Below are 26,907 nucleotides of genomic sequence, written 5' to 3'. Positions count from 1 at the left end.
GCTTCCTTGACCCCATCCAAATTCAGCCAAGCTCCACCAGAACCTCCCTCAAGCCTTCAAGGAGGTCGGGTGACCCACCCAATACAGTCCAGGATGTCCGGCCTAGAAGAAGGAGGTGTGGCCAGGCGATGCCTATAGGGGCTACCCCCTTCAAATACCTTCGCATTTGCTGGGCAAGCGTTCTGTGTCATCGTCCTCCTCCTTCGGCATCCCAGCCCAAGCCTCGTGCACGGCCAAAAAAAGGAAAAGCAATATTCCCAACCGCACAGGTCCCATGACAAAGCGCCTTCCACAAACAATCACCTCTTGCCTTCAAACCAACTTCGGGAAGGTAGTGTGGGTCCTTTAAATTCCCAGGCGGCTGGCGGCAGCCTTAAATCCGGCCTACGAAGGTCGGCGCATGCGCAAGATCAGCCCAACAGGGGTGGGGCCTTGTTGCTCCGGGTTTCCCTGCCACCGTTTTGTGGCGCCTCTTGAAGGTCCTGGCAGCCGGGTAGTGAAGGAATAAATTGCAGTAATTACACCAAGAGGGAGTGCTCCTTATATGTAGATGTAAAAACAAACTTTTAAAATATAATTTCATTCTGCGAGCCTAGAGGACTTATTCTGGCACGGGGAAGGGGCAGTGACTTGCTCTTCGGCTCTGCCAGGACCTGCTCCCACGAGGGGGCGGGGCCAAGATGGCGCCGAGCGCGGGTGAGCAGCGTCTCGGCTGCGGCTAGAGTTTTCCTGCTCCCCGCGCTCGGCTGGCGGGGGCGGGTCTGAGTGGTACCCCGGAGGAGACCCTTTGAAGGTCCCTTGTGGGGACTGGAAAGAGGACGGTTGGTTGTGTGTCTGTGCTCGTGGGGACCCCGTGTGTGTGCCTGCATTGGAGAGATGTTGCAGGAGATGGGGTGGGCTCTCTGAACCTCCTTTCGCGCTGCCCGGGGATCTTCGACCTGCTTTTCTGCTGGGATCTCGCTCAAGTTAACCCTTCCCTGGGACGCCTTCCTGCCGCCTCCACCGATCTGAGGAGATCCTGTGACTGTAGCGTGTTTTATGAGCCTTTACTGGCAGAGGGTGCCGCCGGGTACTGAAGGATTCGTAGGAGTTCGCCAGGGAAGTGGGACACGACCGCCTCTTGTAAACCCGGCGCCAGGCACAGAGTATGTCTCGAATAATTGTGTTCCCTGTAGATAAGACTTATAAAAGTGGGGGAGGAGATCAGGGATGGTTTGAAAAGAACCAATTTGTTTTTCGGCCTCCCTCTTCCCATCCTTCCAGCACGGCCCCACCCTACCTGTACTACTCCTGAACAGTATTCATGTTAATCTTCCTAATGTCCAACTCCAAGTGTGCCACTTTACTTTTTTTTTGTTTTTGTTTTTTTTTGAGGCAGGGTTTCCGTCTGTTACCCAGGCTGTTGTGCAGTGGCACCATCTTGGCTCGCTGCAGCCTCCAACTCTTCAGTTCAAGCGATCCTCCCGCCTCAGCCTCCTAAGTAGCTGGGATGACAGGTTCACACCACCATGCCCGTCTAATTTTTAAATTTTTGCAGAAATAGGGGTCTCACTATGTTGACCAGGCTGTCTCAAACTCCTGGCCTCAAACAATCCCCCCACCTCTGCCTCCCAAAGTGCTGGGATTACTGGGGTGAGTTGTTTTTTTTTTTGAGACGGAGTCTCCCTCTATCGCCCAGGCTGGAGTGCAGTGGCATGATCTCGGTTCACTGCAACCTCCGTCTCCTGGGTGCAAGCGATTCTCCCACCTCAGCCTCCCAAGTAGCTGGGACTACAGGCGCCCGCCACCATTTCTGGTTAATTTTTGTGTTTTTACAAAAAGACAGGGTTTCGCCATGTTGGCCAGGGTGGTCTCGAACTCCTGACCTCAGGTGATCTTCCCGCCTTGGCCTCCCAAATTACAGGCGTGAGCCACTGCACCTGGCTCCACTTTGCTTTTTTTTGAGACAGAGTCTCGCTCTGTTGCCCAGGCTGGAGTGCAGTGGTGCGATCCCGGCTCACTGCAAGCTCCACCTCCCGGGCTCACGCCATTCTCCTGCCTCAGCCTCCCGAGTAGCAGGGACTACAGGCGCCTGCCACCATGCCCGGCTACTTTTTTCTATTTTTTAGTAGAGACGAGGTTTCAGTGTGTTAGCCAGGATGGTCTCAATGTCCTGACCTCGTGATCCGCCCACCTCAGCCTCCCAAAGTGCTGGGATTACAGGCGTGAGCCACCACGCCCGGCCCAGTTTCCTTTTAACTACAGTGTAAGCTCAAAGCTTGGGCCTATGACCTATTAATAATAGTGATACCAAGTATTTACTGAGCACCAATATCTCTAAGCCTTACAACTAATTCATTTACTTCACAAATATTTATGATGTCCCAGGCTGGGCTCCTGGAATACATCAGTGAACATAATAAAGAGCTCTGTTGGCCGGGCACAGTGGCTCATGCCTGTAATCCCAACACTTTGGGAGGCCAAGGTGGGCGGAACACCTGAGGTCAGGAGTTCAAGACCAGCCTGAGCAACATGGTGAAACCCCGTCTCTACTAAAAATACAAAAATTAGCCCGGTGTGGTGGCACATGCCTGTAATCCCAGCTACTCGGGAGGCTGAGACAGGAGAATTGCTTGAATCTGGGAGGCGGAGGTTGCAGCAAGCCAAGATCGTGCCATTGCACTCCAGCCTGGACAACAAGAATGAAACTCTAGCTCAAAAAAAAAAAAAAGAGCCCTGTCTACGGGGTCTCACTCTGTTGCCAGGCTGGAGTGGAGTGGCACAACCTCTGCTCACTGCAACCTCCACCTTCCGGGTTCAAGCGATTCTCCTGCCTCAGCCTCCCGAGTATCTGGGACTACAGGCGCGCATCACCATGCCCAGCTAATTTTTGTATTTTTAGTAGAGACAGGGTTTAACTATGTTGGCCAGGATGGTCTCGATCTCTTGACCTCATGATCTGCCCGCCTCGGCCTCCCAAAGTGTTGGGATTACAGGCGTGAGCCCCCGCACCATGCCCAGAAGATGTTAAATGCTATGGAAAAGAAAGAGTGGGCTGCCCCCACTCTGAGGGCAGAGTGCAGAGTTAAATAGGGTGGTCAGGGTAGGCAGCCAATTAGACATCTGGGAAGAACATTCCAGGCAGAGGGAATGGAGCAAAGGCTATTAAGCAAGTACATACCTGGCAAGTTTAAGGAGCAGCCAGAAGGAATGTATGTGTCTGGGTCAAAGTGGCAGAAGGAAGGGCGTTCAGAGAGATAATGGGGAGAAGGCAAATTTTGAAGGGCTTTGTAGGACGTTATAAGGATTTTGTCTTTTTTTTTTTTTTTTTTTTTTTTTTTTTTTGAGAAGAAGTCTTGGTTTGTCGCCCAGGCTGGAGTGCAATGACACAGAGCTTTGCTCACTGCAACCTCCGCCTCCTGGGTTTGAGTGATTCTACTGCCTCAGCCTCCCGAGTAGCTGTGATTACAGGTGCCCGCCACCACGCCCATCTAATTTTTTTATTTTTAGTAGAGATAGGGTTTCACCATGTTGGCCAGGCTGGTCTTGAACTCCTGACCTCAAGTGATCCGCCCGTCTTGGTCTCCCAAAGTGCTAGGATTACAGGCGTGAGCCACTGTGCCTGGCCTGAGATGGGGTTTTGTTATGTTGCCCAGGCTGGTCAGGAATTCCTAAGCCCAAGCAGTCTTCCCACCTCACCTTCCCAAAGTGCAGAGATTACAGGCATGAGCTAAGCCACTGCACCTGCCCATTATAAGGATTTTGGGTTTTACTTTATGGCAAGTGGAGAGCCATTATGAGGGTTTGAGCAAAGAAATGACAATCTGCTTTACAGTTTGACAGAAGCATTTTGGCTGCAACGTTAGGAATAGATGTAGAGAAAGGCAAGGGTAGACTCCGGTTGACATTGTTGGGAGGTTTTTGGAGTTACCCAGTGGATAGATGATGGTGACCTGGGCCAAGCAGTGGGAGCAGAGGAGTCAGGTTGAACTACCTGGTGGATTGATTTTTGAGACAGAGTCTTGCTCTGTCGCCAGGCTGGAGTCCAGTGGCACGATCTTGGCTCACTGCAACCTCCGCTTCCCAGGTTCAAGTGATTCTCTTGCCTCAGCCTCCCGAGTAGCTGGGACTACAGGCGCGTGCCACCACGCCAAGCTAGTTTTTGTATTTTTAGTAGAGATGGGATTTCACCACGTTGGCCAGGATGGTCTCCATCTCTTGACCTGGTGATCCATCCGCCTTGGCCTCCCAAAGTGCTGGGATTACAGGCGTGAGCCACTGCGCCTGACTGGATTTATTTTTTTATCTTTTATTTATTTATTTTTTTTGAGACGGAGTCCATCTGTCGCTGAGGCTGGAGTGCAATGGCGCAATCTCAACTCACTGCAACCTCTACCCCCGAGGCTCAAGTGATTCTCCTGCCTCAGCCTCCCAAGTAGCTGGGATTACAGGCACGCGCCACCATGCCCAGCTAATTTTTGTATTTTTAGTAGAGACAGGGTTTTACCATGTTGCTCAGGCTGGTCTCGAACTCCTGACCTCAAGTGATCCACCCATCTTGGCCTCCCAAAGTGCTGGAATTACAGGCGTGAGCCACTGCGCCTGGCCTACCTGGTGGATTTGATGTGAAGGCTCAGATAAAGAACAAGTGTCTGGATGGATGGCATTGCTATGAAGATAAGGAAAGCTGAGCCTGGGCCAGGCACTTCGGCTCACGCCTTTAATTCCAACACTTTGAGAGGCCAACACTGGAGGATTGATTGCTTGAGCCCAAGACTTCAAAGTGGTGGGATTGAAGCCCTGAGGTGTAACAGAAAAAGATAGAAATCTGGGCTGGGCCTGGTGGCTCAGGCCTGTAATTCCAACACTTTGGGAGGCCGAAGCAGGAGGATTGCGTGAGCCCAGCAGTTCAAGACCAGCCTGGACAACATAGTGAGACTGTCTCTGCCCCTGCCCCCCCAAAAAATTGGCTGTGCATAGTGGTACACACCTATAGTCCCAGCTACTTGGGAGGCTGAGGTGTGAGGATTCCTTGAGCCTGGGAGCTCCTGGGCTCTATCAGTTTTCCCACCTCTGCCTCCTGAGTAGCTAGAACTACAGCCATGTGCCTGCATACCCAGCTAATTTTTGTATTTTTTGTACAGATGGGGTCTCACTGTGTTGTCCAGGCTGGTCGCGAACTGCTGGGCTCAAGCGATCTTCCTACCTTGGGCTCCCAAAGGGTTGGAATTACAGGCATGAGCCACTAGGCCCAGTCCAGATTTTTTTTTTTTTTTTTTTGAGATGGAGTCACCCTGGCTGGAGTGCAGTGGCGTGATCTCGGGTCACTGCAACCTCTGCCCTCTGGGTTCAAGTGATTCTCCTGCCTTAGCCTCCCCTAGTAGCTGGGATTACAGGCGTGCACTACCACACCCTGCTAATTTTTGTATTTTTAGTAGAGATGGGGTTTCTCCATGTTGGCCAGGCTGGTCTCGAATTCCTGACCTCAAGTGATCTGCCCGCCTCGTCCTCCCAAAGTGCTGGTGGGATTACAGGCGTGAGCCACTGAACCTGGCCCCAGCCCAGATTTCTATCTTTCTCTGTTACACCTCACGGCTGACTCACGTGGGGATGGACATAAGACACTCCGAGTTCCTCCCCTCTCTCCACTGTCCTCCCTTTGTTGGCCCTCTCCCTGTGTCTCACGTTTCTTTTTCTTCTGCCTGCCCCATTCCTCTGCCAGGGTCTCCGTCTCTCCACCGGGGGCTTCATCCTTCCAGGGAGGAGAAGAGGGACTCCAGAATGGCTGAGGAGAAGAAGCTGAAGCTTAGCAACACTGTGCTGCCCTCGGAGTCCATGAAGGTGGTGGCTGAATCCATGGGCATCGCCCAGATTCAGGAGGAGACCTGCCAGCTGCTAACGGATGAGGTCAGCTACCGCATCAAAGAGATCGCACAGGTGACCTGGCCCTTCTGTCCAGCTCCACATTGGGTCCATGTCACCCGGGGCCCCGTCCTTAGGATTTTGGGCTGATGTCTGTTCTGTCATCCACCGCAGGATGCCTTGAAGTTCATGCACATGGGGAAGCGGCAGAAGCTCACCACCAGTGACATTGACTACGCCTTGAAGCTAAAGAATGTTGAGGTGATTTGAGGAGACAGGCAGGGGGCGGGTGATGGGGACAGGGCAATGGGGACGGGGTGAGACGCCATCCTTCAGCCAGGTCTCCTCCGGCTCCCTTCTTACCTGTTCCCCTCTCTCCTGCCACAGCCACTCTATGGCTTCCATGCCCAGGAGTTCATTCCTTTCCGCTTCGCCTCTGGTGGGGGCCGGGAGCTTTACTTCTACGAGGAGAAGGAAGTTGATCTGAGCGACATCATCAATACCCCTCTGCCCCGGGTGCCCCTGGACGTCTGCCTCAAAGGTTGGGGGAGGGGAGAGCAGGGTGGCAGGGAGGAGGGAAAGGAGGACAGATGTGTGTGGGTGTGAGGAGCCTCACAATAGAAGAAAAGCTCAGTGTGAGATCCCTGGTGAGTTGCAAGGAGAGCAGGAGTGGAAACACGCTTCCATAGCATGGGGCAACTCCCCAATGTCCATGCGTGGCAACTCACCTTGACACCTGCCTTCCTTGCAGCTCATTGGCTGAGCATCGAGGGCTGCCAGCCAGCTATCCCCGAGAACCCACCCCCAGGTAACCTCCATGCTCCACCCTCTGGGTCTCTGGGTCCCTTTCCCTCTCCTTCCACCTTTTTTTTGAGACGGAGTCTCACTCTGTTGCCTGTGCTGGAGTGCAAGAGTGGGGGAGTGCAGTGGCGCAATCTTGGCTCACTGCAAACCTGTGCCTCCTGGGTTCACGCGTTCTTGTGTCTCAGCCTCCTGAGTAGCTGGGACTACAGGCACACACCACCACACCTGGCTAATTTTTTGTAATTTTAGTAGAGACGAGGTTTCACCATGTTGGCCAGGCTGGTCTCGAACTTCTGACCTGAGGTGATCCACCCGCCTTGGCCTCCCAAAGTGCTGGGATTACAGGCATGAGCCACCGAGTCCGGCCTCCTCCCACCTTTTACTTTTCCTGCTACTCTTGTCACCCCTCCTGCTGTGCCTGCTTTCCCACCAGCTCCCAAAGAGCAACAGAAGGCCGAAGCCACAGAACCCCTGAAGTCAGCCAAGCCAGGCCAGGAGGAAGACGGACCCCTGAAGGGCAAAGGTCAAGGGGCCACCACAGCCGACGGCAAAGGTCAGTCCTCCTAGGCCATGCCTCTCTGGACTCTTGCCCAAAGACACATGGCCATTTGTTTTGTTTCCTTTTTTTTTTTGTTTTTGAGACGGAGTCTCACTCTGTCACCCAGGCTGGAGTGTAGTGGTACCATCTCAGCTCACTGCAACCTCCACCTCCGGGGTTCAAGCGATTCTCCTGCCTTAGCTTCCTGAGTAGCTGGGATTACAGGTGCCCACCACCACGCCTGGCTAATTTTTGTAATTTTTTTTAGTAGAGAGACAGGGTTTTGCTATGTTGGCCAGGCTGATCTCAAACTCAGCCTCACGTGATCCGCCCGCCTTGGCCTCCCAAAATGCTGGGATTACAGGTGTGAGCCACCATGCCAGGCCTCCATGTGGCCACTGGTGAAGTGGCTGAGGTGAGGGCCAGAGAGCCCCAGAAAGGATGGGGAAGCCTAAGAAGAAGCCGGGTCTCCTGGGTCTCAGGGGAAGTGGAGGGTTAAGGTTCTTCTGTTACTGAGGTTTCTTCTGGAGCTTTCTTTGTCAGACCCACCTCTCCAATCACACAGGGAAAGAGAAGAAGGCGCCACCCTTGCTGGACGGGGCCCCCTTGCGACTGAAGCCCCGGAGCATCCACGAGTTATCTGTGGAGCAGCAGCTCTACTACAAGGAGATCACTGAGGCCTGCGTGGGCTCCTGCGAGGCCAAGAGGGCGGTGAGGGCCCCACCAGCCTGCCCTGGCCCTGAGACTCCTCCTCCTGGGGGCCCTATGAATTGCTCCCCACATCCCACCCCCACCTGACTGGCTTCCCTCCTCCCACAGGAAGCCCTGCAAAGCATTGCCACGGACCCCGGGCTGTATCAGATGCTGCCACGGTTCAGTACCTTTATCTCGGAGGGGGTGAGAGCATGAGGTTCCACAGTGCAGGGACGGCAGTGGAAGCTCCTGTGAGGGTCTCCCTGCCCCATGCCCAGCACTCCTCCCTCCCACAGGTCCGTGTGAACGTGGTTCAGAACAACCTGGCCCTGCTCATCTACCTGATGCGTATGGTGAAGGCGCTGATGGACAACCCCACGCTCTATCTAGAAAAATACGTGAGTGATCCTGCCCATCCTCCCTTCCGGGGACTAAGGACCCTGCTGCCACCAACAGGAAGTCAGTGGTCAGCAGTGGCTCACGCCTGAAATCCCAACAACTTTGGGAGGCCGAAGTGGGATGATTGCTTGAGCTCAGGAGTTTGAGGACAGCCTGAGGATAGTAGTGAGACTGCTATCTCTACAAAAAAAAATTAACCAAAACAAAATTAGCCAGGCATGGTGGTACACACCTGTGGCCCCAGCTACCTGGGAGGCTGAGATGGGAGGATTGCTTGAGCCCAGGAGATTGAGGCTGCAGTGAGCCATGATTGTGTCCCCGCACACCAGCCTGAGTGACAGAGCAAGACTTTGTCTCAAGCAAACAAACAAAACCCGAATCAGCTGCCCTGCCCTTTCTCCCTTAGGTCCATGAGCTGATTCCGGCTGTGATGACCTGCATTGTGAGCAGACAGTTGTGCCTGCGACCAGATGTGGACAATCACTGGGCACTCCGAGACTTTGCTGCCCGCCTGGTGGCCCAGATCTGCAAGCATTTTAGCACAACCACTAACAACATCCAGTCCCGGATCACCAAGACCTTCACCAAGGTGAGCCAGGAAAACTTGAGTGTCATTTGTTTCATCACTGGCCACCTCTGGTTGGGGGAAGTCACACTGGAAACAAGGGGCAGAGGGAAGAGGGACTGGAACTTGTGGGGGGTCTAAGAGTGTTGAGGCTTGTCTGTAATGCCTTTTTTTCTTTTTAAGATGGAGTCTCACTCTTGCCCAGGCTGGAGTGTAGTGGTGCGATCTCTGCTGACCGCACCCTCTGCCTCCTGGGTTCAAGCGATTCTCCTGCCTCAGACTCCTGAGTACTTGGGATTACAGGCACCTGTCACCACAACTGGCTAATTTTTTTGTTTTTTTGAGATGGAGTTTCGCTCTTCTTGCCCAGGCTGGAGTGCAATGGTGCGATCTTGGCTTACCACAACCTCTGCCTCCTGGGTTCCAATGATTCTCCTGCCTCAGCCTCCCGAGTAGCTGGGATTACAGGCATGTGCCACCACACCCAGCTAATGTTGTGTTTTTAGTAGAGATGGGGTTTCTCCATGTTGGTCAGGCTGCTCTAGAACTCCCGTCCTCAGGTGATCTGCCTGCCTCGGCCTCCCAGAGTGCTGGGATTACAGGTATGAGCCACTGCACCTGGCCACAACTGGCTAATTTTTGTATTTTTAGTAGAGACAGAGTTTCACCATGTTGCCTAGGGTGGTCTGAACTCCTGACCTCAGGTGATGTACCTGCTTCGGCCTCCCAAAGTGCTGGGATTACAGGCGTGAGCCACCACGCCTGGCCTCATTGTAATGTCTTAATGATTTACAAGGAAAGTGTCTATGAAAGACTTAGGTCCCTATCAATCATCCTTTCAGTCCCCTTCATCTTAGTTTATTTCCTTCCCCTTACAGAGCTGGGTGGACGAGAAGACGCCCTGGACAACTCGTTATGGCTCCATCGCAGGCTTGGCTGAGCTGGGACACGATGTTAGGCTTCTGGGAGGAAGAAATGGGGGAGGGGACGCAGTCATGAGGTTATAGAGGGCACTGTACCCCCATCTGGGAGACCCTGGTGACCCTCCGGCTTTCGCTTCTCCCTTTCCCTTCCAACAGGTTATCAAGACTCTGATTCTGCCCCGGCTGCAGCAGGAAGGGGAGCGGATCCGCAGTGTGCTGGACGGCCCTGTGCTGAGCAACATTGACCGGATTGGAGCAGACCATGTGCAGAGCCTCCTGCTGGTGACCGAAGCCCCTGTCCCCACACCTGCCCACTGAGACACAGGCAGAGTTTAGCATGCATATGGCATATTTTATTCACCTACTCCCATCTTTGCCTCATGTTTTCAGAGCACATTGCAGAGTCTGATACTATTTTACAGATGGAAAGACTGAGACTTAGGCTGAGTAAGAAATAAGGGGGCTGGGCATGATGGCTTCTGCCTGTAATCCCAGCACTCTGGGAGCCTAGGAGTATGAGGCCAGCCTGGGCAACGTAGTGAGATCCCACCTGCAAAAAAACAAAAAGTTAGCCGGGAGTGGTGACGTGTCTGTGGTCCCAGCTACTAGGGAGGCCGAGGTGGGAGGATTCCTTGAACCCAGGAGTTCAAGGCTACAGTGAGCTATGATTGTGCCACTGCACTCCAGCCTGGGTTACAGAGGGAGACCACCACCCCCCAAAAAAGAAGGGCTTACACGCTCAGCCTGTGGCATTTGGACCATCCTTCCCCAATGCTCCTGTGTTACTCTGTGGTCTTCTCTGTACAAGGCAAATGCCCTCTTGATTAACCATCCTGCCACAGTATTTAGCAAGTTCATTCACATGTTAGTGCCCATGTTTTCTTTTTCTTTTTTTTTTTTTGAGATGGAGTCTCACTCTGTGACCCAGGCTGGAGTGCAGTGGCGCGATCTCAGGCTCACTGCAACCTTTGCCTCTCAGGTTCAAGCAATTCTCGTGCCTCAGCCTCCCAAGAAGCTGGGACCACAGGCCGCACCACCACGCCTGGCTAATTTTTTGCATTTTTAGTAGAGACAGGGTTTCGCCGTGTTGGCCAGGCTGGTCTCGAGCTCCTGACTTCAGGTGATCTGCCAGCCTCAGCCTCCTGAAGTGCTGGGATTACAGGCGTGAACCACCATGCACAGCCATTCTTTTTTATTTTTTTTTCTGAGACAGTCTCACTGTCACCCAAGCTGGAGTGCAGTGATGCAACCTCTGCTCACTGCAGCCTGCACCACCTGGGTTCAAGCATTCTAGTACCTCAACCTCCCCAGTAGCTGGGACTACAGGTGCGTGCCACCACGCCTGGCTAGTTTTTATATTTTTAGTGGAGATGAGGTTTCTCCATTTTGGCCAGGCTGGTCTCACACTCTTGACCTCAAGTGATCTGCCCACCTCAGCCTCCCAAGTGCTGGGATACAGGCGTAAGATGCTGCACCTGGCCCTGTGCCCTTTTCTTATGAGAAAGCCCACAGTGTTCTGTACACACACTAATAGCTCAGCATAATTTGGCCTCCAACAGGGGCACTGAGATGATAATGTCTTTTTACCCCATCCCCAAGGTTCTTCTCAAGAGTGTCACCAGCCCTCCCTCTACCCGGCTTTTTTTCTGTCTGCAGAAACACTGTGCTCCTGTTCTGGCAAAGCTGCGCCCCCCGCCTGACAATCAGGACGCCTATCGGGCAGAATTCGGGTCCCTTGGGCCCCTCCTCTGCTCCCATGTGGTCAAGGCTCGGGCCCAGGCTGCTCTGCAGGCTCAGCAGGTCAACAGGACCACTCTGACCATCACGCAGGTCCGTGGCCGGGTGGGGAGGAGGACTAAGAGGAAGCGGAGGAGAACCCCGGTGTGGGATGGGCACTCGCACACAGCCACATGGGCCCTGAGTCAGCAGTCTCAGGGCAACCAGGTCCCGAGTGAGGATGCCCCAGCCCCAGTGAGAGCCACTGAAGAAGAGCGAGGGGAGCCCAGGCCTCTCCCTTCAGACTCCTCTTCTTAGTAGATGCTGTCACTTCCCCCTTTACTCTTCTCCCCACAGCCCCGGCCCACGCTGACCCTCTCACAGGCCCCACAGCCTGGCCCTCGCACCCCTGGCTTGCTGAAGGTTCCTGGCTCCATCGCACTTCCTGTCCAGACACTGGTGTCTGCACGAGCGGCTGCCCCACCACAGCCTTCCCCTCCTCCAACCAAGTTTATTGTAATGTCGTCGTCCTCCAGCGCCCCATCCACCCAGCAGGTATGCAGAGCTGTGTGAGACAGGGAGCATCTGGAGGGCCCGGGTTGCCTCAGAACACCCCGGGGAGGCCCAGGAGTAGAGCACAGTCCCCTCTGGGCCCCAGGTCAAGAGCTGGAAGAGGCACCCACCAGGGTCCTACAGGGCTGTAGCTGCCCTGCATGAGCAAGTTCTCCAGCCATAGCTGTCTACAGGGTGAACTATAGGAACAACTTGTTCAGGCAGGGAGCGAGTGAAGTGTCCTCGCCAGGCCTCTGGGGGGGCAGGGAAGGCACAGGGCAAGCGGCCTGCCTTTCCTTTCTATCCAGGTCCTGTCTCTCAGCACCTCGGCCCCCGGCTCAGGTTCCACCACCACTTCGCCCGTCACCACCACCGTCCCCAGCGTGCAGCCCATCGTCAAGCTGGTCTCCACTGCCACCACCGCACCCCCCAGCACTGCTCCCTCTGGTCCTGGGAGTGTCCAGAAGTACATCGTGGTCTCACTTCCCCCAACAGGGGAGGGCAAAGGAGGCCCCACCTCCCATCCTTCTCCAGTTCCTCCCCCGGCATCATCCCCCTCCCCACTCAGTGGCAGTGCCCTTTGTGGGGGGAAGCAGGAACCTGGGGACAGTCCCCCTCCAGCTCCAGGGACTCCAAAAACGAATGGCTCCCAGCCCAACTCTGGCTCCCCTCAGCCTGCTCCGTGATGCTCCACCTGCCAGCCCCCGGATTCCCACATCTGCAGACATGTACACATGTGCACGTACACACATGTATGCACGCTAAGCGGAAGGAAGTTGTAGATTGCTTCCTTCATGTTACTTTCTTTTTAGATATTGTACAGCCAGTTTCTCAGAATAAAAGTTTGGTTTGTGAGTTCTGATCCACTGCAGTCCTTCCTGCATCAGATACCACGGAAAGGCTGGGCCCATTGCCCCCTCCTGGTCTTAGGACTGAGGACTCTTCCTGCCCAGATTCAGAGTCCAAAGGCCAGGAGGCTGGAAAAGAAAAGACTGTCCTCCCGTGGGACAAACCGCCGCCTTGGCCGTCGTGTCCTTGTTTGGGGAGCCTCAGATCCGAATGACGTAGGCGTCGCTGTGGCTTAGGTGTCTCACCCACTTGTGGGGGTTGGCATTGCCGCATGGCCTGAAGGCCAGCCTGAGGAATCGGACCTGGAGGCCAGAGCATGTGTGCCGGGGAAGCTCGAAGGAGAGACTGGCAGGGCCGAGCCCCAGAGGAGAGGCCGAGGTGGAGAGCCCATGGCTGGGAGGTCCTGGGGGCCCTGGGACATCCATCTGTGAGGGGCAGAGGCAGGGGGAGGAAGGAGGGCAGGAAGCTGACCACGCTGGGGGAACCAGGCAGCAGCTGCTTCGGGGGGGTCGGGTGGGGGCTGCAAATGAAGGTGGGAGGAGAGGGGCTGGGGGTCCACAGTGAATACCTGGAAAAGGCCTGAGAGTTGAGAGCCTCCTTGCACCCGAGGCAGGTCCCAGCGAAGGGCTCCCTCTGCCAGCTCAGCCTTCTGCTCTGGGCTGCTCAGCTCCTGAGACAGGCTGGAGTTTGGAGAGGGAAGGTGCTGGGCTTGGCACCTTCTTGAGGCAGGCCCGTCATGCCGAGCTCACTCTCTCCCCAGGAATCTCCCCGTGGTGGGTGCACACACTCACCTGACCACCCCTCGAGGCAGGGGAAGGTGCAGCCTGACATTGAGGGCTTGGCTACGGAGGAGACGGGAACAAAGTCAGCCCCAGGAAGGCACAGTCCCTTGTCCTGTTCCTCTTCAGTGTAACAACAGGATTTCAGCACAGGTGTCCCCCACCTTCCCACATGCTACAGCCTCTACCTTAACTGGCTTCTGAGGCATCAGCTGCATCTGAAGGGAGAAGCAGCAGGTGCCCTGTCCCTGTCTCCTGTCCCACAGAGCTGAACTCGGCCACGCCGGCCTCACTCTTACCTCTTTGAGGGCAGGTCACATCGCAACTTTAGATAAACCTGGAGCCTGGATGAGAGGGTAAAACACCACGACTCAGGCCATCTCCTACTGGCATCTCACCATTCCCCACCGGGGACCTCCATGCGGGGCTGTGTGGGTGTGGGCTGTACTCCCAAGAGGGAAAAGGGCTGAAGCCCAGCCCAACTCCATGAGCCAAAGCTTTTTCCTTTTTTTTTTTTTTTTTTTTTCCCCAGAGAGACGGGGTCTCACTATGTTGCCCAGGCTGGTCTGAACTCCTGGGCTCAAGTGATCCTCCCGCCTCAGCCTCCCAAAGTGCTAGGATTACAGGTGTGAGCCACCACGCCCAGCCCAAGCCTTTTTCCAGTTTGCACTCCGTCACCACTACCACCACCCCCACTCTGCAGTGAGTCTTGGGAACATACAGGTCTTGGCTTGGGTTCCAAGGTAGTTCTAGAACCCAGGAAATTGTCTCACCGGCCTGAGCCTCGGTCCCACTGCACAGAGGGGAAGAGCCGGAAGGGGAGCGGTGAGGGGAGGTCATCGGAGAGTTGGTATCGCATCACAGTCAGCTGAGAGACCAGAGAGCAACAAGGTTAGTTTGGTCTCACGACCCCACTGCCCCCTTCCCCATGGTGGACGGAATTTATGAGGCCACCCCAACCCTGACCTCGCCCTGAGGTGGTTGCAAGCGGAGGATTCGATGAGACTCAAACTCGTCCAGATTCACGGAGCTGTGAAACGAGACTTCATCGACCCGGATTCCTGGCCCATAACCTGGAAACAGAGACTTCTCTCCTGACCCATGTTTTGGGAGAGGAGCAAGGAGGGGAGGCTCCGTCTGACTTCTCTCCATCAACTCTGGCAATGACCTACTCCCAGGGGAGAAAGACCCACTTTCTCCTCACCTCTCAGCTCTGACTTCCCCACACAAAACTCTTCTGTCAAGCCAATGCGCATCTCTGTCGGAGAAGAGATCATCAGGAGAGCTCAGCAACGCCATGGTTTAAGACACCAAGGAACCTGCCCTAACCCCAAGGAACCTGCCCTAACCCCAACCCTGGGTCCTGCCTGCAGATGCCTCACCAGAGCCGCTGGGAAGGAAGCTCTTGAGCCGAATTTCTCCCTGCACATCCACCTTCAGCAGGGATCCCTGAGAGGCAGAGGGGGTCAAGTTTAGAGTCTTTTTTTTTTTTTTTTTTTGAGACAGGGTCTCGCTCTGTTGCCCAGGCTGGCAGTGGCATGATCTCGGCTCACTGCAACCTCCACCTCCCAGGTTCAAGACATTCTCCTGCCTCAGCCTCACAAGTAGCTAGGATTACAAATGCCTGCCACCATAAGTGGCTAATTTTTGTATTTTCAGTAGAGACAGAGTTTCACTGTGTTGGCCAGGCTGGTCTCAAACTCCTGATCTTAAATGATCCACCCACCTCGGCCTCCCAAAGTGCTGGGATTACATGCATGAGCTACCGTGCCCAGCCTTTATTTACTTATTTATTTTTTTTAAGAGACAGGGTCTTGCTCTGTCATCCAGGCTAGAGTACAGTGACTCGATCTTGGCTTACTGCAGCCTTAACCTCCTGGGCTCAAGTGATCCTCCTGGCTCAGCCTCCCAAGTAGCTGGGACAGCAGGTGTACACTACCATGTCTGGGTAATTTGTTTATTTGTATTTTTTGTAGAGACGGGGTCTGGCTATGTTGCCCAGGCTGGTTTCAAACTCCCGGCCCCAAGTAATTCTCCCACCTCGGCCTCCCAAAGCATTGGGATTACAAGCATGAGCCACTATGCCCGGCCGTTGCTGGGAATCTTAGCCACCCCACCACGTTTCCCAAGTCCCATCTGTCCTCAGCTCCAGGTTTGGGAACTCAAACTTACATTAGATGCTATCAGTACAGACAATCTCTCGACCACATCCAAAAAAACTTCATTCTTTTGGCTCTGAGAAAGAGAGAGGATTTGGGTGGTTGGAAGCAGAATAGCCTATGTTCTGAAATGGACAGACAGGGAGAAAGGACAGGACAGTCGAAGCTACAGCTCTAGGGTGGGGACATGGGTGATGGAAGGGATCATCTCCCACATCCACCTACATCTGGGGGAGGTAGAAGATGTGCCAGGGTCTTTTTCTTTTCTTTTTTGCATTTTTAGTAGAGACGAGGTTTTACCATGTTGGCCAGGCTGCTCTCAAACTCCTGGCATCAGGTGATGCGCCCACCTCGGCCTCCCAAAGTGCTGGGACTACAGGCGTGAGCTGCTGTGCCCGACCTAAGATCTTGGACTCCCGGATCACAGAGCAAAACCAGAGGGTCTGACCCCATGGATCCTTCCCTCACCTGGTCAGAGCGACTGGACAGGACGGGGCGGCTGGCTGCACTGCTGGGGGCCACTTTGCTCTGTTGTGTCTCAGCCCCAAACTGTAAAGCATCCAAAGCAATCAATCATCAGGTCTGACAACCCCAGCCAACCCCACTTCTCCTTCCTCACCCTCCTCTTTCCCTCTACTGACCAAGCCAACACTGCTGAGGTCAAAGAGGCTGAAGGGCTTGCTGACCACAGCTTCCGTCTGGATGAAATTCCTCAGCATCTCCGTGGATGTGGTCTGTACATAGCCATAGTCCTAGTGGTAAAGGAAGGATAGTCTGAGCGGTCAGTGGAAGGAAGGGGTAAAGAGGGGGAGTGAGGCCAGGCATGGTGGCTCACTCCTGTACTCTTAGCACTTTGGAAGGCCGAGACGTAGGAGAATGGCTTGAGGCCATGAGTTCAAGACCAGCCTGGGCAACATGGCGAGACTCCCGTCTCTACAAAAAATAAACAATTAGCTAGGCACAGGGGAAGCTGGGGCAGGACAACAGCTTGAGCCCAGGAGTTCCAGGCTGCAGTGAGCTATAACTGCACCACTGCAGTCCAGCCTGGACAACAGAGCAAAACCCTGTCTCTAAAAGCAAAAAAAAAAAAAAAAAAAAGGTAGACTTGGTCTCCTAACCACAGCATCCCACAGTAGAAGAGCAGATGTATCTTCAGGGGAATTAGGCAGGGGCCACAGAAGGGGATCGTTGATTCTCACCAGCACTTCATCCAGGAGTTCGTATACCAGAGCCACATTGCGGAAGATGGTCCCCTCGCCCAGGGAGCCACAGTAATCGCCCAGAAGGGTGGCCAACCTGAGGAAACACTTGGAACGTGTATTTTCTCCTCCTCTCAGACCCCTCTTAGCTACCAGGTGCCCAGCCCAACCCTCCTCACCTGGAGAGCAGTTCTAGAAGGCTGAAGGGAGAAACGTTTTCTGAAGTTGTGACCACCAAATAGAGGCCGCTGTGTCTGATGTGAATGAAATGATGGCCATCGTGATGCTGAGACACAGGCAGGGAGAAGAGGGCGTTAAGAAAAGGGAGGTGGAGTGATCAGAACCCAGGAGACCTGAGCTCGGTTCCCGATGCCTCTTACTAGTCACAACAGCAATGACTTTGGGAGATACATGACAGGTGCCTGGGCCCAGCTTCCCAATGTGGAAACGGGGTTAATTACAGTAACTACCCCGAGTTGCTGAGGATGGAGTCACGCAGGGAGCTGGGCCTGGTGTGTTGCTGGCGCCCGATGGACTTTTTTTTTTCCCCACCCCCCCCCACCCCGAGACGGAGTCTCGCTCTGTCTCCCAGGCTGGAGTGGGGTGTCCGGATCTCGGCTCACTGCAACCTCCGCCTCTTGGGTTCAAGCGATTCTCCTGCCTCAGCTTCCCGAGTAGATGGGATTACAGGCGCCCGCCATCACGCCCAGCTAATTTTTTTTTTTTTTTTTGTATTTTTAGTAGTGGCGGAGTTTCACCATGTTGGCCAGGCTGATTTTGAACTCCTGACCTCAGGTGATCCGCCCGCCTCGGCCTCCCAAAGTGCTGGGATTACAGGCGGGAGCCACCGCGCCGGGCCTCACGTTAGCTTTATTTGGAGGAATGCACCCCCCAAGTGGAATCTACCAAGGAACCAGTCCTGGGAGGGAGCTGGCGCCCACCCGGCCCGCCAGGGCCCCGCTCCTCACCCGCCTCCCGCCGCTGGTTACCATGACAACCGGGGACTCGTCTCCTGGCAGTCCCGTCAGCTTCCGGTAGAAGAGCTCGGCCACATCCCGACCGCCACTGTCCCCGCGGACTGGCGGGTGGAAGGACTCAGTGAAGGATCCTGCGACACGGGCTGGCCCTGGGCGCCCCTCCCGCCTGGCCCCTCCGCCCCTTCCCAGCCCCACGGGTCTAGGATACAGTCTTTGTAGATGAGCGGGTCCCCCTTGGAGGACAGAATGAAGAACTGGGAAATCATGGCCGTTCTGGAGAGTAGACAAGAAGACGGCGAAAGTCGGGCCTGCCCCGCCCTGAGGCCCCGGAACAAAAGAACGCGCGTGCGCTGGCCCTTTAAGAGCGATTCTCCTCCGCCCGCGCCAGCTCGGACCGCGGGAAACCCGGCGCCTGCCCTACCCTGCCCGGAGATTCCCTTCCGACGCCCGCACCGCCTCCCCGTCACTCATTCCAGGCCGGCACGGTGATTGGCTTGCGGCTAGCGGGAGGTGGAGAGGGCCGGCTTCTCCGATTGGCCCGCACGCAGTGGCGCCGGTCACGTGGGAGGCGACGTTTCGCGCCAATTTCGGTTGGCCGGCCACAGTCCACCGCGCGGAGGTTCTCAGCTGCCCTAGGAGCAAGACCTTTGAGTCCGCCAAGCACTGCCGCACGGGGCTCGGCAGCAATGGCACTGAAGGACTACGCGCTAGAAAAAGGTACGGGTCTACAAGCCTGGGAGGGCGTCCTGCGCGGGGAGCCTCCCGGGGAACACCTGTTGGTGGTTTTGGGGGACCGGGGTCGGCGGGTTCTGGGGTGCGCGAGGCCAGAGGCAGGGTCGACCTGCGGCCTGGCTAAGGCCCACGGGGCCTGGGAAGCGCGCGGGGGGCCATCGATGTTGAAGAAAACTTAGTAATCCCACCTGGTAAAGGTGTTAGGGTCGTGGGGTTGGGGGTTTGGGGGGTGCTAACCCGGCTGGGGGCTGCACAGGGAAAAGTCGCGCTAAGGACCTCAGGGGAGTCTTAAGGGCTCTGGGCCCCCGGGCCCGCTTTCCTCCGCGCTTTTGGGCGTTCCCAGGTTCCCGCGTCCTCCGGAGGCGCGCGGAGGCCCCGGGGGCGGGCAGGCCGGGGCCGCTGCGCGCCGGGATTGGCCGTTTTAGGCCGCCCTCCGAGCGGAAGTGGACCCGGGCGGAAGTGGCGCGACGCGGTTGGAGGGAGTGTCGTGTAAACAGTGTCCTTCCGCGCGGCGGCCGCGGAGAGAGCTGCGGCCCGGGGGGCGTGCCTGGGATCCGGGAGCTTCGCTCGGGCCCGGGAAAGGCGGCAGTGGGCTGGGATCGCGGTGTCTCTGGGTATGATGGCCAATGGCTGGACTGGCTCCCGCCCTGAGCGGAGGAATCCCGAGCTGTGAAGCGGCTGGAATCCGGGCCCATGTGCTTCTTTGTTTACTAAGAGCGGAAGCGATGGCGGGAGCGGGGGTGGGGTGCGGTACCCGCCTGGTGGCGGAGGTCCCGGCGAAATCAGGGGCTCAGGGGACCCAAAGAAAGCGGGGGATCATAGGGGTGGAAAGAAAGCTGAGAACCTTGAGACCAGAGTATGGGGGGGCCAATGGGGAAGGGCGCTAGGATTTTAAACTAAAGTAGGGACCGGAATTCCCCTGGGGAGAAGATGTTGGATGGCTCTGTGCACTGCCACGGGCCCTTTATTCTTCGCTGGTTGAAAACAGATTTGTGAAAAAGAGTTACGCCCACTTTGGGGAGAATTCGGTAGGTTTATTTAAATGCTCATATTATTAATTAGTTCATAGGTCGTGTTTTAAGCGAAAATAGGTACCTTAAGATTTCTATCAGAGAGATGGGTGGTAATGTGTCTTATGGTTTTACATTTCATGTTACAGAAAAGGTTAAGAAGTTCTTAGAAGAGTTCTACCAGGATGATGAACTTGGGAAGAAGCAGTTCAAGTATGGGAACCAGTTGGTAAGTTTAAGATTGGGTAAAGGGAATGGGGAGTGGGGTGCTTAAGGAGCCATAAGCAGCAGCTTGGCTTGTTTTATTAAAAACATAACAATTAGAGGGTTTGAGGGCTGAAAAGACGAGTATCGCTCTGTGTGGCGCTGTGTTCTCCCCTGTGGATGTCCAGAGCCTGTGCTGAGTTCTCAGTGATGCATTTTTACATATGAACACTGGTGAGCAAGGTGAATGTGGTTCTGAGGTGTTTCTGTCTCTTCCCCACCTGAGGTTCGACTGGCTCATCGGGAACAGGTGGCTCTGTATGTGGACCTGGACGACGTAGCCGAGGATGACCCCGAGTTGGTGGACTCAATTTGTGAGAATGCCAGGCGCTACGCGAAGCTCTTTGCCGATGCCGTACAAGAGCTGCTACCTCAGTACAAGGAGAGGGAAGTGAGTGGCTAGAGAACAATGGCAAACAAAGGGCGAGGCGTTTAAGCTTCTGTAGAGAGGCTGCTCAGATACTGATGTTTTCTGAGCAGGCAGAAAGGAGGGGCACTTCTGCCTGGTGTTCTCTGTGCTCTCCTTTCCCTCCTGTCGCTCATTTTTTGTGTGTGTGTGTGTGTGTGTGTCCTCGTTTAGGTGGTAAATAAAGATGTTTTGGATGTTTACATTGAGCATCGGCTGATGATGGAGCAGCGGAGTCGGGACCCTGGGATGGCCCGAAGCCCCCAGAACCAGTACCCTGCTGAACTCATGCGCAGATTGTGAGTGGTCTCTGTCGGGAAGGATGTAGGGATTGGTTCTCCAGGATCTTGTTTGTGACTGTTTTCTCCCCTTTAGTGAGCTGTATTTTCAAGGCCCAAGCAGCAACAAGCCTCGTGTGATCCGGGAAGTGCGGGCTGACTCTGTGGGGAAATTGGTGACTGTGCGTGGAATCGTCACTCGTGTCTCTGAAGTCAAACCCAAGATGGTGGTGGCCACTTACACTTGTGACCAGTGTGGGGCAGAGACCTACCAGCCGGTACGTGTGGAGCAAGGAGCAGGAAGGCACTTACCCGTTAGTCGTTTTGTAGAGATTAATTTGATCCTGTGATGCCTATTGTTTTATTTGGTTGTAAAAGTTGCCTGTGTGTTTGCCTTTCATTCTTGGGTATGTAGTGGTCTTTTTACCTATTTTCTGGGTGTTTGTTGTTGACCCAGAGTAAGTTCAGAGGGTTCTTGACACTTCCAAGATGTCTGCCATGAAGAGAAAATGTGATTCAAAGGACCGACCCAATGGGGCTCTTTTCCTTCTGACTTCCTTTGGTGCTTCTGTTCTCACATCCTAGATCCAGTCTCCCACTTTCATGCCTCTGATCATGTGCCCAAGCCAGGAGTGCCAAACCAACCGCTCAGGAGGGCGGCTGTATCTGCAGACACGGGGCTCCAAATTCATCAAATTCCAGGAGATGAAGATGCAAGAACATGTGAGTTTGGGGTACGTGGCCCTGGGCAGGTGGATCGGGAGTCCACTTGAATCCTGTAGTCACTTGTGGAATGGCAGGAAGAAAGAAGAACAAAAGAGGGAAGTGCAGGAGGGAGGTGGAACTAGAATTTCCTGAGAGCTTTGGAAAGGGGAAAGGAGGTCTCAGCACCCATCCTGTGGGCTTGTCTGTGGCTGGGTAGCCTGGGAGCCTTTGAAGTGGGATGCCTAGGGAGGGAAGGTTGGGTCCTTGTCCATTTCTCCTAGCCTTATGTGCCTTTCTCTCCCCTAGAGTGATCAAGTGCCTGTGGGAAATATCCCTCGTAGTATCACGGTGCTGGTAGAAGGAGAGAACACAAGGATTGCCCAGCCTGGAGACCACGTCAGCGTCACTGGTATCTTCTTGCCAATCCTGCGCACTGGGTTCCGACAGGTGGTACAGGTAAGGAAGAGTTTGACATAAGGAATGGATCATCCCCTTTTCCCTCACCTGCTCATTCTACCCACACAGAGAAAAGTGAGCAGCAAAACCCCAAACAAAACAGAACCCAGCGATTTGTCAAGAAATTGTTAGGGAATCCAGTGATGGGCAAGTTGAAGGGATTGCATCTGTATCCTGGCATTTTCCTGCCCAAGGGTTTACTCTCAGAAACCTACCTGGAAGCCCATCGGATTGTGAAGATGAACAAGAGTGAGGATGATGAGTCTGGGGCTGGAGAGCTCACCAGGGAGGAGCTGAGGCAGATTGCAGGTGAGGGGCAGGGGAGAGGAAATTCTGTTTACATCCTAGCTCCCTTTTCCCCCAGAAAATACAACCACCTTAATTTCTCTACAGAGGAGGATTTCTACGAAAAGCTGGCAGCTTCAATCGCCCCAGAAATATATGGACACGAAGATGTGAAGAAGGCACTGCTGCTCCTGCTAGTGGGGGGTGTAGACCAGTCTCCTCGAGGCATGAAAATCCGGGGTAAGAAGAAACAAGGGAGAGACTCAGGGTGGATGAAGTCTAGGAGGAAAAAAGGATGACAAGTGTCTTGGTAGGTCACAGTATAAGAGTGGACATCTTGCTTTCGTGGACACGGAGGGCTTAGAAATAGTGCTGGGTGTTAGGGGGAGGCAGAACTCAAAATTGCTCTGTTGTTGGCCAAGCATTGGGAGAAGAGTCATTCCAGGGCTGTCTTCCTCCAGGCAACATCAACATCTGTCTGATGGGGGATCCTGGTGTGGCCAAGTCTCAGCTCCTGTCGTACATCGATCGGCTGGCCCCCCGCAGTAAGTAGTTGGGCTTTGGGAGAGGTGAATATAGTGACAGCCAGGACCACAGTGCTTATTCAAAAAGTAGGCGCGCATGGTCGCTCACGCCTGTAATCCCAATGCTCTGAGAGGCTGAGGCAGGAGAATCATTTGAGGCCAGGATTTTGAGACCGTCTCCATGTCTACTAAAAAGTTTTTTTGTTGGGGTGTTGTTTTGTTTTGTTGTTTTTTGTTTTTTTCTTTTTTTGAGACAGAGTCTCAGTCACCCAGACTGGAGTGCAATGGCATGGTTTCGGCTCACTGCAACCTCTGCCTCCCGGGTTCAAGCAGTCCTCCCGCCTCGGCCTCCCGAATAGCTGGGACTACAGGCGCGTGCCACCACACTTGGCCACTTCTTGTATTTTTAGTAGAGACAGGGTTTTGCTATGTTGGGCAGGCTGGTCTCGAACTCCTGACCTCGTGATCTGCCCGCCTTGGCCTTGGCCTCCGAAAGTGCTGGGATTAGAGGAGTGAGCCACTGCGCCCGGCCTCTACTAAAAAGTTTTAAAAATTAGTTGGGTGTGGTAGTGAGTGCCTATAGTCTCAGCTACTTGGGAGGCTGAGGCCGGAGGATGGCTTGAGCTCAGGAGCCAAGGTTTCAGTGAGCCACAGTTGTGCTCTGAAGAGAAGCAGTGGGAGGGGAAGGGGGACATTGCCAGTGCCCCACAGATCCTTGGGCGTCTCAAGAAGGCCTGGTGGAGGGAGTGGAATGATCCCAGCGCACGCCTCGCTTTCCTGGCCCGTTTGTTGTCTTTTGCTTGTTCCCGTTCTTGTTCTTTCTCTCTCATGGTTCCTTATTTCTTCTCTTCCAGGCCAGTACACAACAGGCCGGGGCTCCTCGGGAGTGGGGCTTACGGCAGCTGTGCTGAGAGACTCTGTGAGCGGAGAACTGACCTTAGAGGGTGGGGCCCTGGTGTTGGCTGACCAGGGTGTGTGCTGCATTGATGAGTTCGACAAGATGGCCGAGGCCGACCGCACAGCCATCCACGAGGTCATGGAGCAGCAGACCATCTCCATTGCCAAGGCCGGCATTCTCACCACACTCAATGCCCGCTGCTCCATCCTGGCTGCCGCCAACCCTGCCTACGGGCGTTACAACCCTCGCCGCAGCCTGGAGCAGAACATACAGCTGCCTGCTGCACTGCTCTCCCGGTTTGACCTTCTCTGGCTGATTCAGGACCGGCCTGACCGAGACAATGACCTACGGTGAATGAAGCTCAACACCCAAAGAGAGGTCCCCTGTAATGATCTGTGTAGGGAGGAGGGGAGGTGAATCAGAAAACAAATTCCACGCTACTGGAAACACCAGAGCCTCCCCCTTGCAGCAGAGGCTGGTCCACGGTTCTCAGGGAAATGGTGGGTTGGGGATGAAATGCTGATGAGGATTTCCCAGGAAAGCTTGTCCCTCCTACACTGTGAGGAAGTGGCAGAGCCAAAAGAGGGACACCTAAGAGGACATGGGTGTGTAGCCCTAAAAAGGGTGTTCCTTTTTGCCTTCCCTCTGTCCAGGTTGGCCCAGCACATCACCTATGTGCACCAGCACAGCCGGCAGCCCCCCTCCCAGTTTGAACCTCTGGACATGAAGCTCATGAGGTAGGAGAGCTGGGTACAGACGGGCAAATGTTGGCGTGGGCCACGCGAGCCTCCTGAAAAATTGCTTATTAGTCTTAGGGTGTGTGTTTTTCACACCACCACTTCCCGCTACAGACATGTCCAGAGCCTCAGATCAGCTTTTAAGTGGAAAATTCCACACTTCATATGATAGGGACACAGGAAACTTTGTTTCCTACGCTATTTATTTATTTATTTTTTTTGAGACGAAGTCTTGCTCTGTCACCCAGGCTGGAGTATAGTGGCGTGATCTCAGCTCTCTGCAGCCTCTGCCTCCCAGATTCAAGTGATTCTCCTGCCTCAGCCTCCTGAGTAGCTGGGATTACAGGCGCACACCACCACGCCCAGTTAATTTTTTGTATTTTAGTAGAGAGCGGTTTCACCATGTTGGCCAGGATGCCCGCCTCTGCCTCCCAAAGTGCTGGGATTACAGGCATGAGCCACTGTGCCTGGCCCACAAAAATATTTTTAATAAAATTACCTTCAGGTTATGTGTATCAGTTGTATATGAAATATAGGTGAATTTCATGTTTAGACTGGAGTCCTATCCCCAAGCTATCTCATGTATATGCAAATACTCCACAATTTGAAGTTTAAAACACCTGCTCCCAGGCATTCTGGATGATAATCTCTATCGCTATTTTCCCATGAGCCTCCAGCGTTCCTTCAGGTTTTTACTCCTTTTTAAATATTCTGTAAACAAGTCTCTTTAAATAAAATATATCTGTTTTGCCATGTCATGCGCTCAAGAGGAGGGGTCTGGATCCTCTCTTAATGACAGACGGATTTGTCTTACAAAGGCCATTTTCCCGAAAAAAATAGGAAATAACTTGGAGGATACTGGGGGGCTATATGTTTGGCGAAATCCATCAGTGATATTCAAGCCAAACAAATAATCACCCACTAATTTGTTTTTTCCACTTTAAATTCCTGGAGGGGACCATGTTAAATGGGGAGCCCTGGTACAGAAAACAACATGGGCTCATATTCACTCTCTTCCCCATCTCCCTCTTCTGCTTCCCCATGAACCTTCCCCCACAGGCGTTACATAGCCATGTGCCGTGAGAAGCAGCCCACGGTGCCAGAGTCTCTGGCTGACTACATCACAGCAGCATACGTGGAGATGAGGCGAGAGGCTTGGGCTAGTAAGGATGCCACCTATACTTCTGCCCGGACCCTGCTGGCTATTCTGCGCCTTTCCACTGCTCTGGTAAGTGCCCAAGTTGCTGGAGGGCCATCTGTTTTGACCCTTAAAGGGGCAGCTCCTTACCGTGCGCTCATCGCCGCCTCCCTCCCTCCCGCTCCAGCCCTGCCGGGGCTAAAGTGCTGACAGTGCAGATAGTGGTCCTCTCCGTGCTACCGCACTGTGGGTACTTGCTGCTCCAGCAGGGCACGCACAGCGTCCGTGGAGGGAAAGGCCTTTTCCCCATTTCTTAACCTTCACTGAGGGGGTGGTTGGGGTCTGTTTCACTCCGTGTGTCCTAGATCCTGTGCTACAGACCTTCCTTTCTGCCCTCCCGTCTTGGACCTCAGTCCTGGGGGCTCCAAAGTGCTGTTCGTGCAGGTAGTGTGATTACCCGACCTACTGCTGAGCTAGCACTTCCCGAGCCCCCGGGACACGTTCTCTCTGCCAATTGTCTTCTTGGCTGAGCTCCCCAAGCTCCATCTGTCATGCTGGGGAGCCCAGTGGCGTTCAAAAGGGTCTGGTCTCCCTCACAGGACAGCTGAACTCCGGGACTGGCCAGTGTTGAGAGGCGGAGACTTGGGCAATTGCTGGACGCTGCCCTGGGCATTGCACTTGTCTCGGTCTGACAGTGCCGGCCCAACACTGCGGATGCTGGGGGGAGGGGGGACTCCACTCCTGTTTTGTGAGTAGGTGACCCATGGGCTGCCCAGCCTTAAAGCCAGAACAAGGGTGTCCCCTGACTCGTTCCACTGCCCTCCTCCCGTTCCCATCTCTCCCCTACCTTCCCCTTAGGCACGTCTGAGAATGGTGGACGTGGTAGAGAAAGAAGATGTGAATGAAGCCATCAGGCTAATGGAGATGTCAAAGGACTCTCTTCTAGGAGACAAGGGGCAGACAGCTAGGTGAGTGGTTTAGTGAAGGCCAAAGCTGCATCACTTTGGCTTCTGTGTCCATGTGTCTGAGGTTGGCCTCAATTCTAACACTGGCCACCATTGTTCTCTGTTGATGTTGAGCATTCCTGTTTGTATCCTGACCTAACACACCCACTCATTTCCTTCAGGACTCAGAGGCCAGCAGATGTGATATTTGCCACCGTCCGTGAACTGGTCTCAGGGGGCCGAAGTGTCCGGTTCTCTGAGGCAGAGCAGCGCTGCGTATCTCGCGGCTTCACACCCACCCAGTTCCAGGCGGCTCTGGATGAATACGAGGAGCTCAACGTGTGGCAGGTCAATGCTTCCCGGACACGGATCACTTTTGTCTGATTCCAGCCTGCTTGCAACCCTGGGGTCCTCTTGTTCCCCGTTGGGCTGCCCCTTGGGAAGGGGCAGTGATGCCTTTGAGGGGAAGGAGGAGCCCCTCTTTCTCCCATGCTGCACTTATTCCTTTTGCTAATAAAATTGTTTGTAGATTGTCA

General features: G+C 54.4%; 4 protein-coding genes across 11 annotated transcripts in view; 2 read left to right on the top strand and 2 right to left on the bottom strand.

The window, feature by feature from the left end:
• The window catches only part of MBLAC1 (metallo-beta-lactamase domain containing 1), an 8,734-nt gene extending 8,314 nt beyond the window's left edge, over positions 1–420 (bottom strand). The window contains exon 1 of one of the 2 annotated variants that reach the window (XM_054496244.2): positions 159–420. In XM_054496244.2, the coding sequence (XP_054352219.1) occupies positions 159–276 (118 nt within the window). In that variant the 5' untranslated portion in view covers positions 277–420. The remainder of the gene's footprint in view (positions 1–158) is intronic. The other variant, XM_054496242.2, reaches the window with a different exon arrangement.
• On the top strand, positions 275–12,893 carry TAF6 (TATA-box binding protein associated factor 6). Its single transcript, XM_063668151.1, is given in 16 exon segments — positions 275–316; positions 319–331; positions 5,702–5,916; positions 6,016–6,102; positions 6,229–6,382; positions 6,593–6,649; positions 7,079–7,198; positions 7,749–7,894; positions 8,003–8,080; positions 8,173–8,274; positions 8,682–8,864; positions 9,719–9,793; positions 9,920–10,045; positions 11,420–11,593; positions 11,837–12,034; positions 12,340–12,893. Coding segments are annotated over 16 exon segments (2,148 nt in total). The 3' UTR covers positions 12,718–12,893.
• AP4M1 (adaptor related protein complex 4 subunit mu 1) lies at positions 10,101–19,175 on the bottom strand. Of its 7 annotated transcripts, none has more exons than XM_054496248.1 (16): positions 18,416–19,165; positions 18,203–18,267; positions 18,007–18,095; positions 17,197–17,303; positions 17,018–17,114; positions 16,460–16,570; positions 16,287–16,367; positions 15,832–15,894; positions 15,042–15,108; positions 14,864–14,917; positions 14,626–14,732; positions 14,433–14,527; positions 13,959–14,003; positions 13,672–13,722; positions 13,449–13,560; positions 10,101–10,313 (listed from the first exon to the last, which is right to left on the bottom strand). In XM_054496248.1, exons 1-16 carry the CDS (start codon positions 18,463–18,465, stop codon positions 10,125–10,127), a joined length of 1,383 nt encoding a protein of 460 aa, XP_054352223.1. In that variant the 5' UTR covers positions 18,466–19,165; the 3' UTR covers positions 10,101–10,124. The 7 variants fall into 7 exon arrangements, with proteins under 7 accessions (XP_054352223.1, XP_054352222.1, XP_054352221.1 ...); XM_054496247.1 differs by having other exon boundaries at positions 17,986–18,095; positions 18,416–18,549; XM_054496246.2 differs by lacking the exon at positions 10,101–10,313 and adding an exon at positions 12,787–13,305 and having other exon boundaries at positions 18,416–19,175.
• On the top strand, positions 18,581–26,907 carry MCM7 (minichromosome maintenance complex component 7). The gene is made up of 15 exons (XM_054496236.1): positions 18,581–18,711; positions 19,886–19,965; positions 20,227–20,391; positions 20,581–20,705; positions 20,782–20,962; positions 21,270–21,407; positions 21,696–21,845; positions 22,040–22,154; positions 22,239–22,370; positions 22,592–22,675; positions 23,509–23,902; positions 24,206–24,289; positions 25,349–25,517; positions 26,286–26,395; positions 26,554–26,907. Exons 1-15 carry the CDS (start codon positions 18,681–18,683, stop codon positions 26,753–26,755), a joined length of 2,160 nt encoding a protein of 719 aa, XP_054352211.1. The 5' UTR covers positions 18,581–18,680; the 3' UTR covers positions 26,756–26,907.

This window comes from Pongo pygmaeus, chromosome 6 (assembly GCF_028885625.2).
Source record: "Pongo pygmaeus isolate AG05252 chromosome 6, NHGRI_mPonPyg2-v2.0_pri, whole genome shotgun sequence".
In the NCBI taxonomy this organism is placed as follows: Eukaryota; Metazoa; Chordata; class Mammalia; order Primates; family Hominidae; genus Pongo; species Pongo pygmaeus.
Note: the sequence above shows the minus strand (reverse complement) of the source record. Positions and strands in the feature narration are given on the sequence as shown.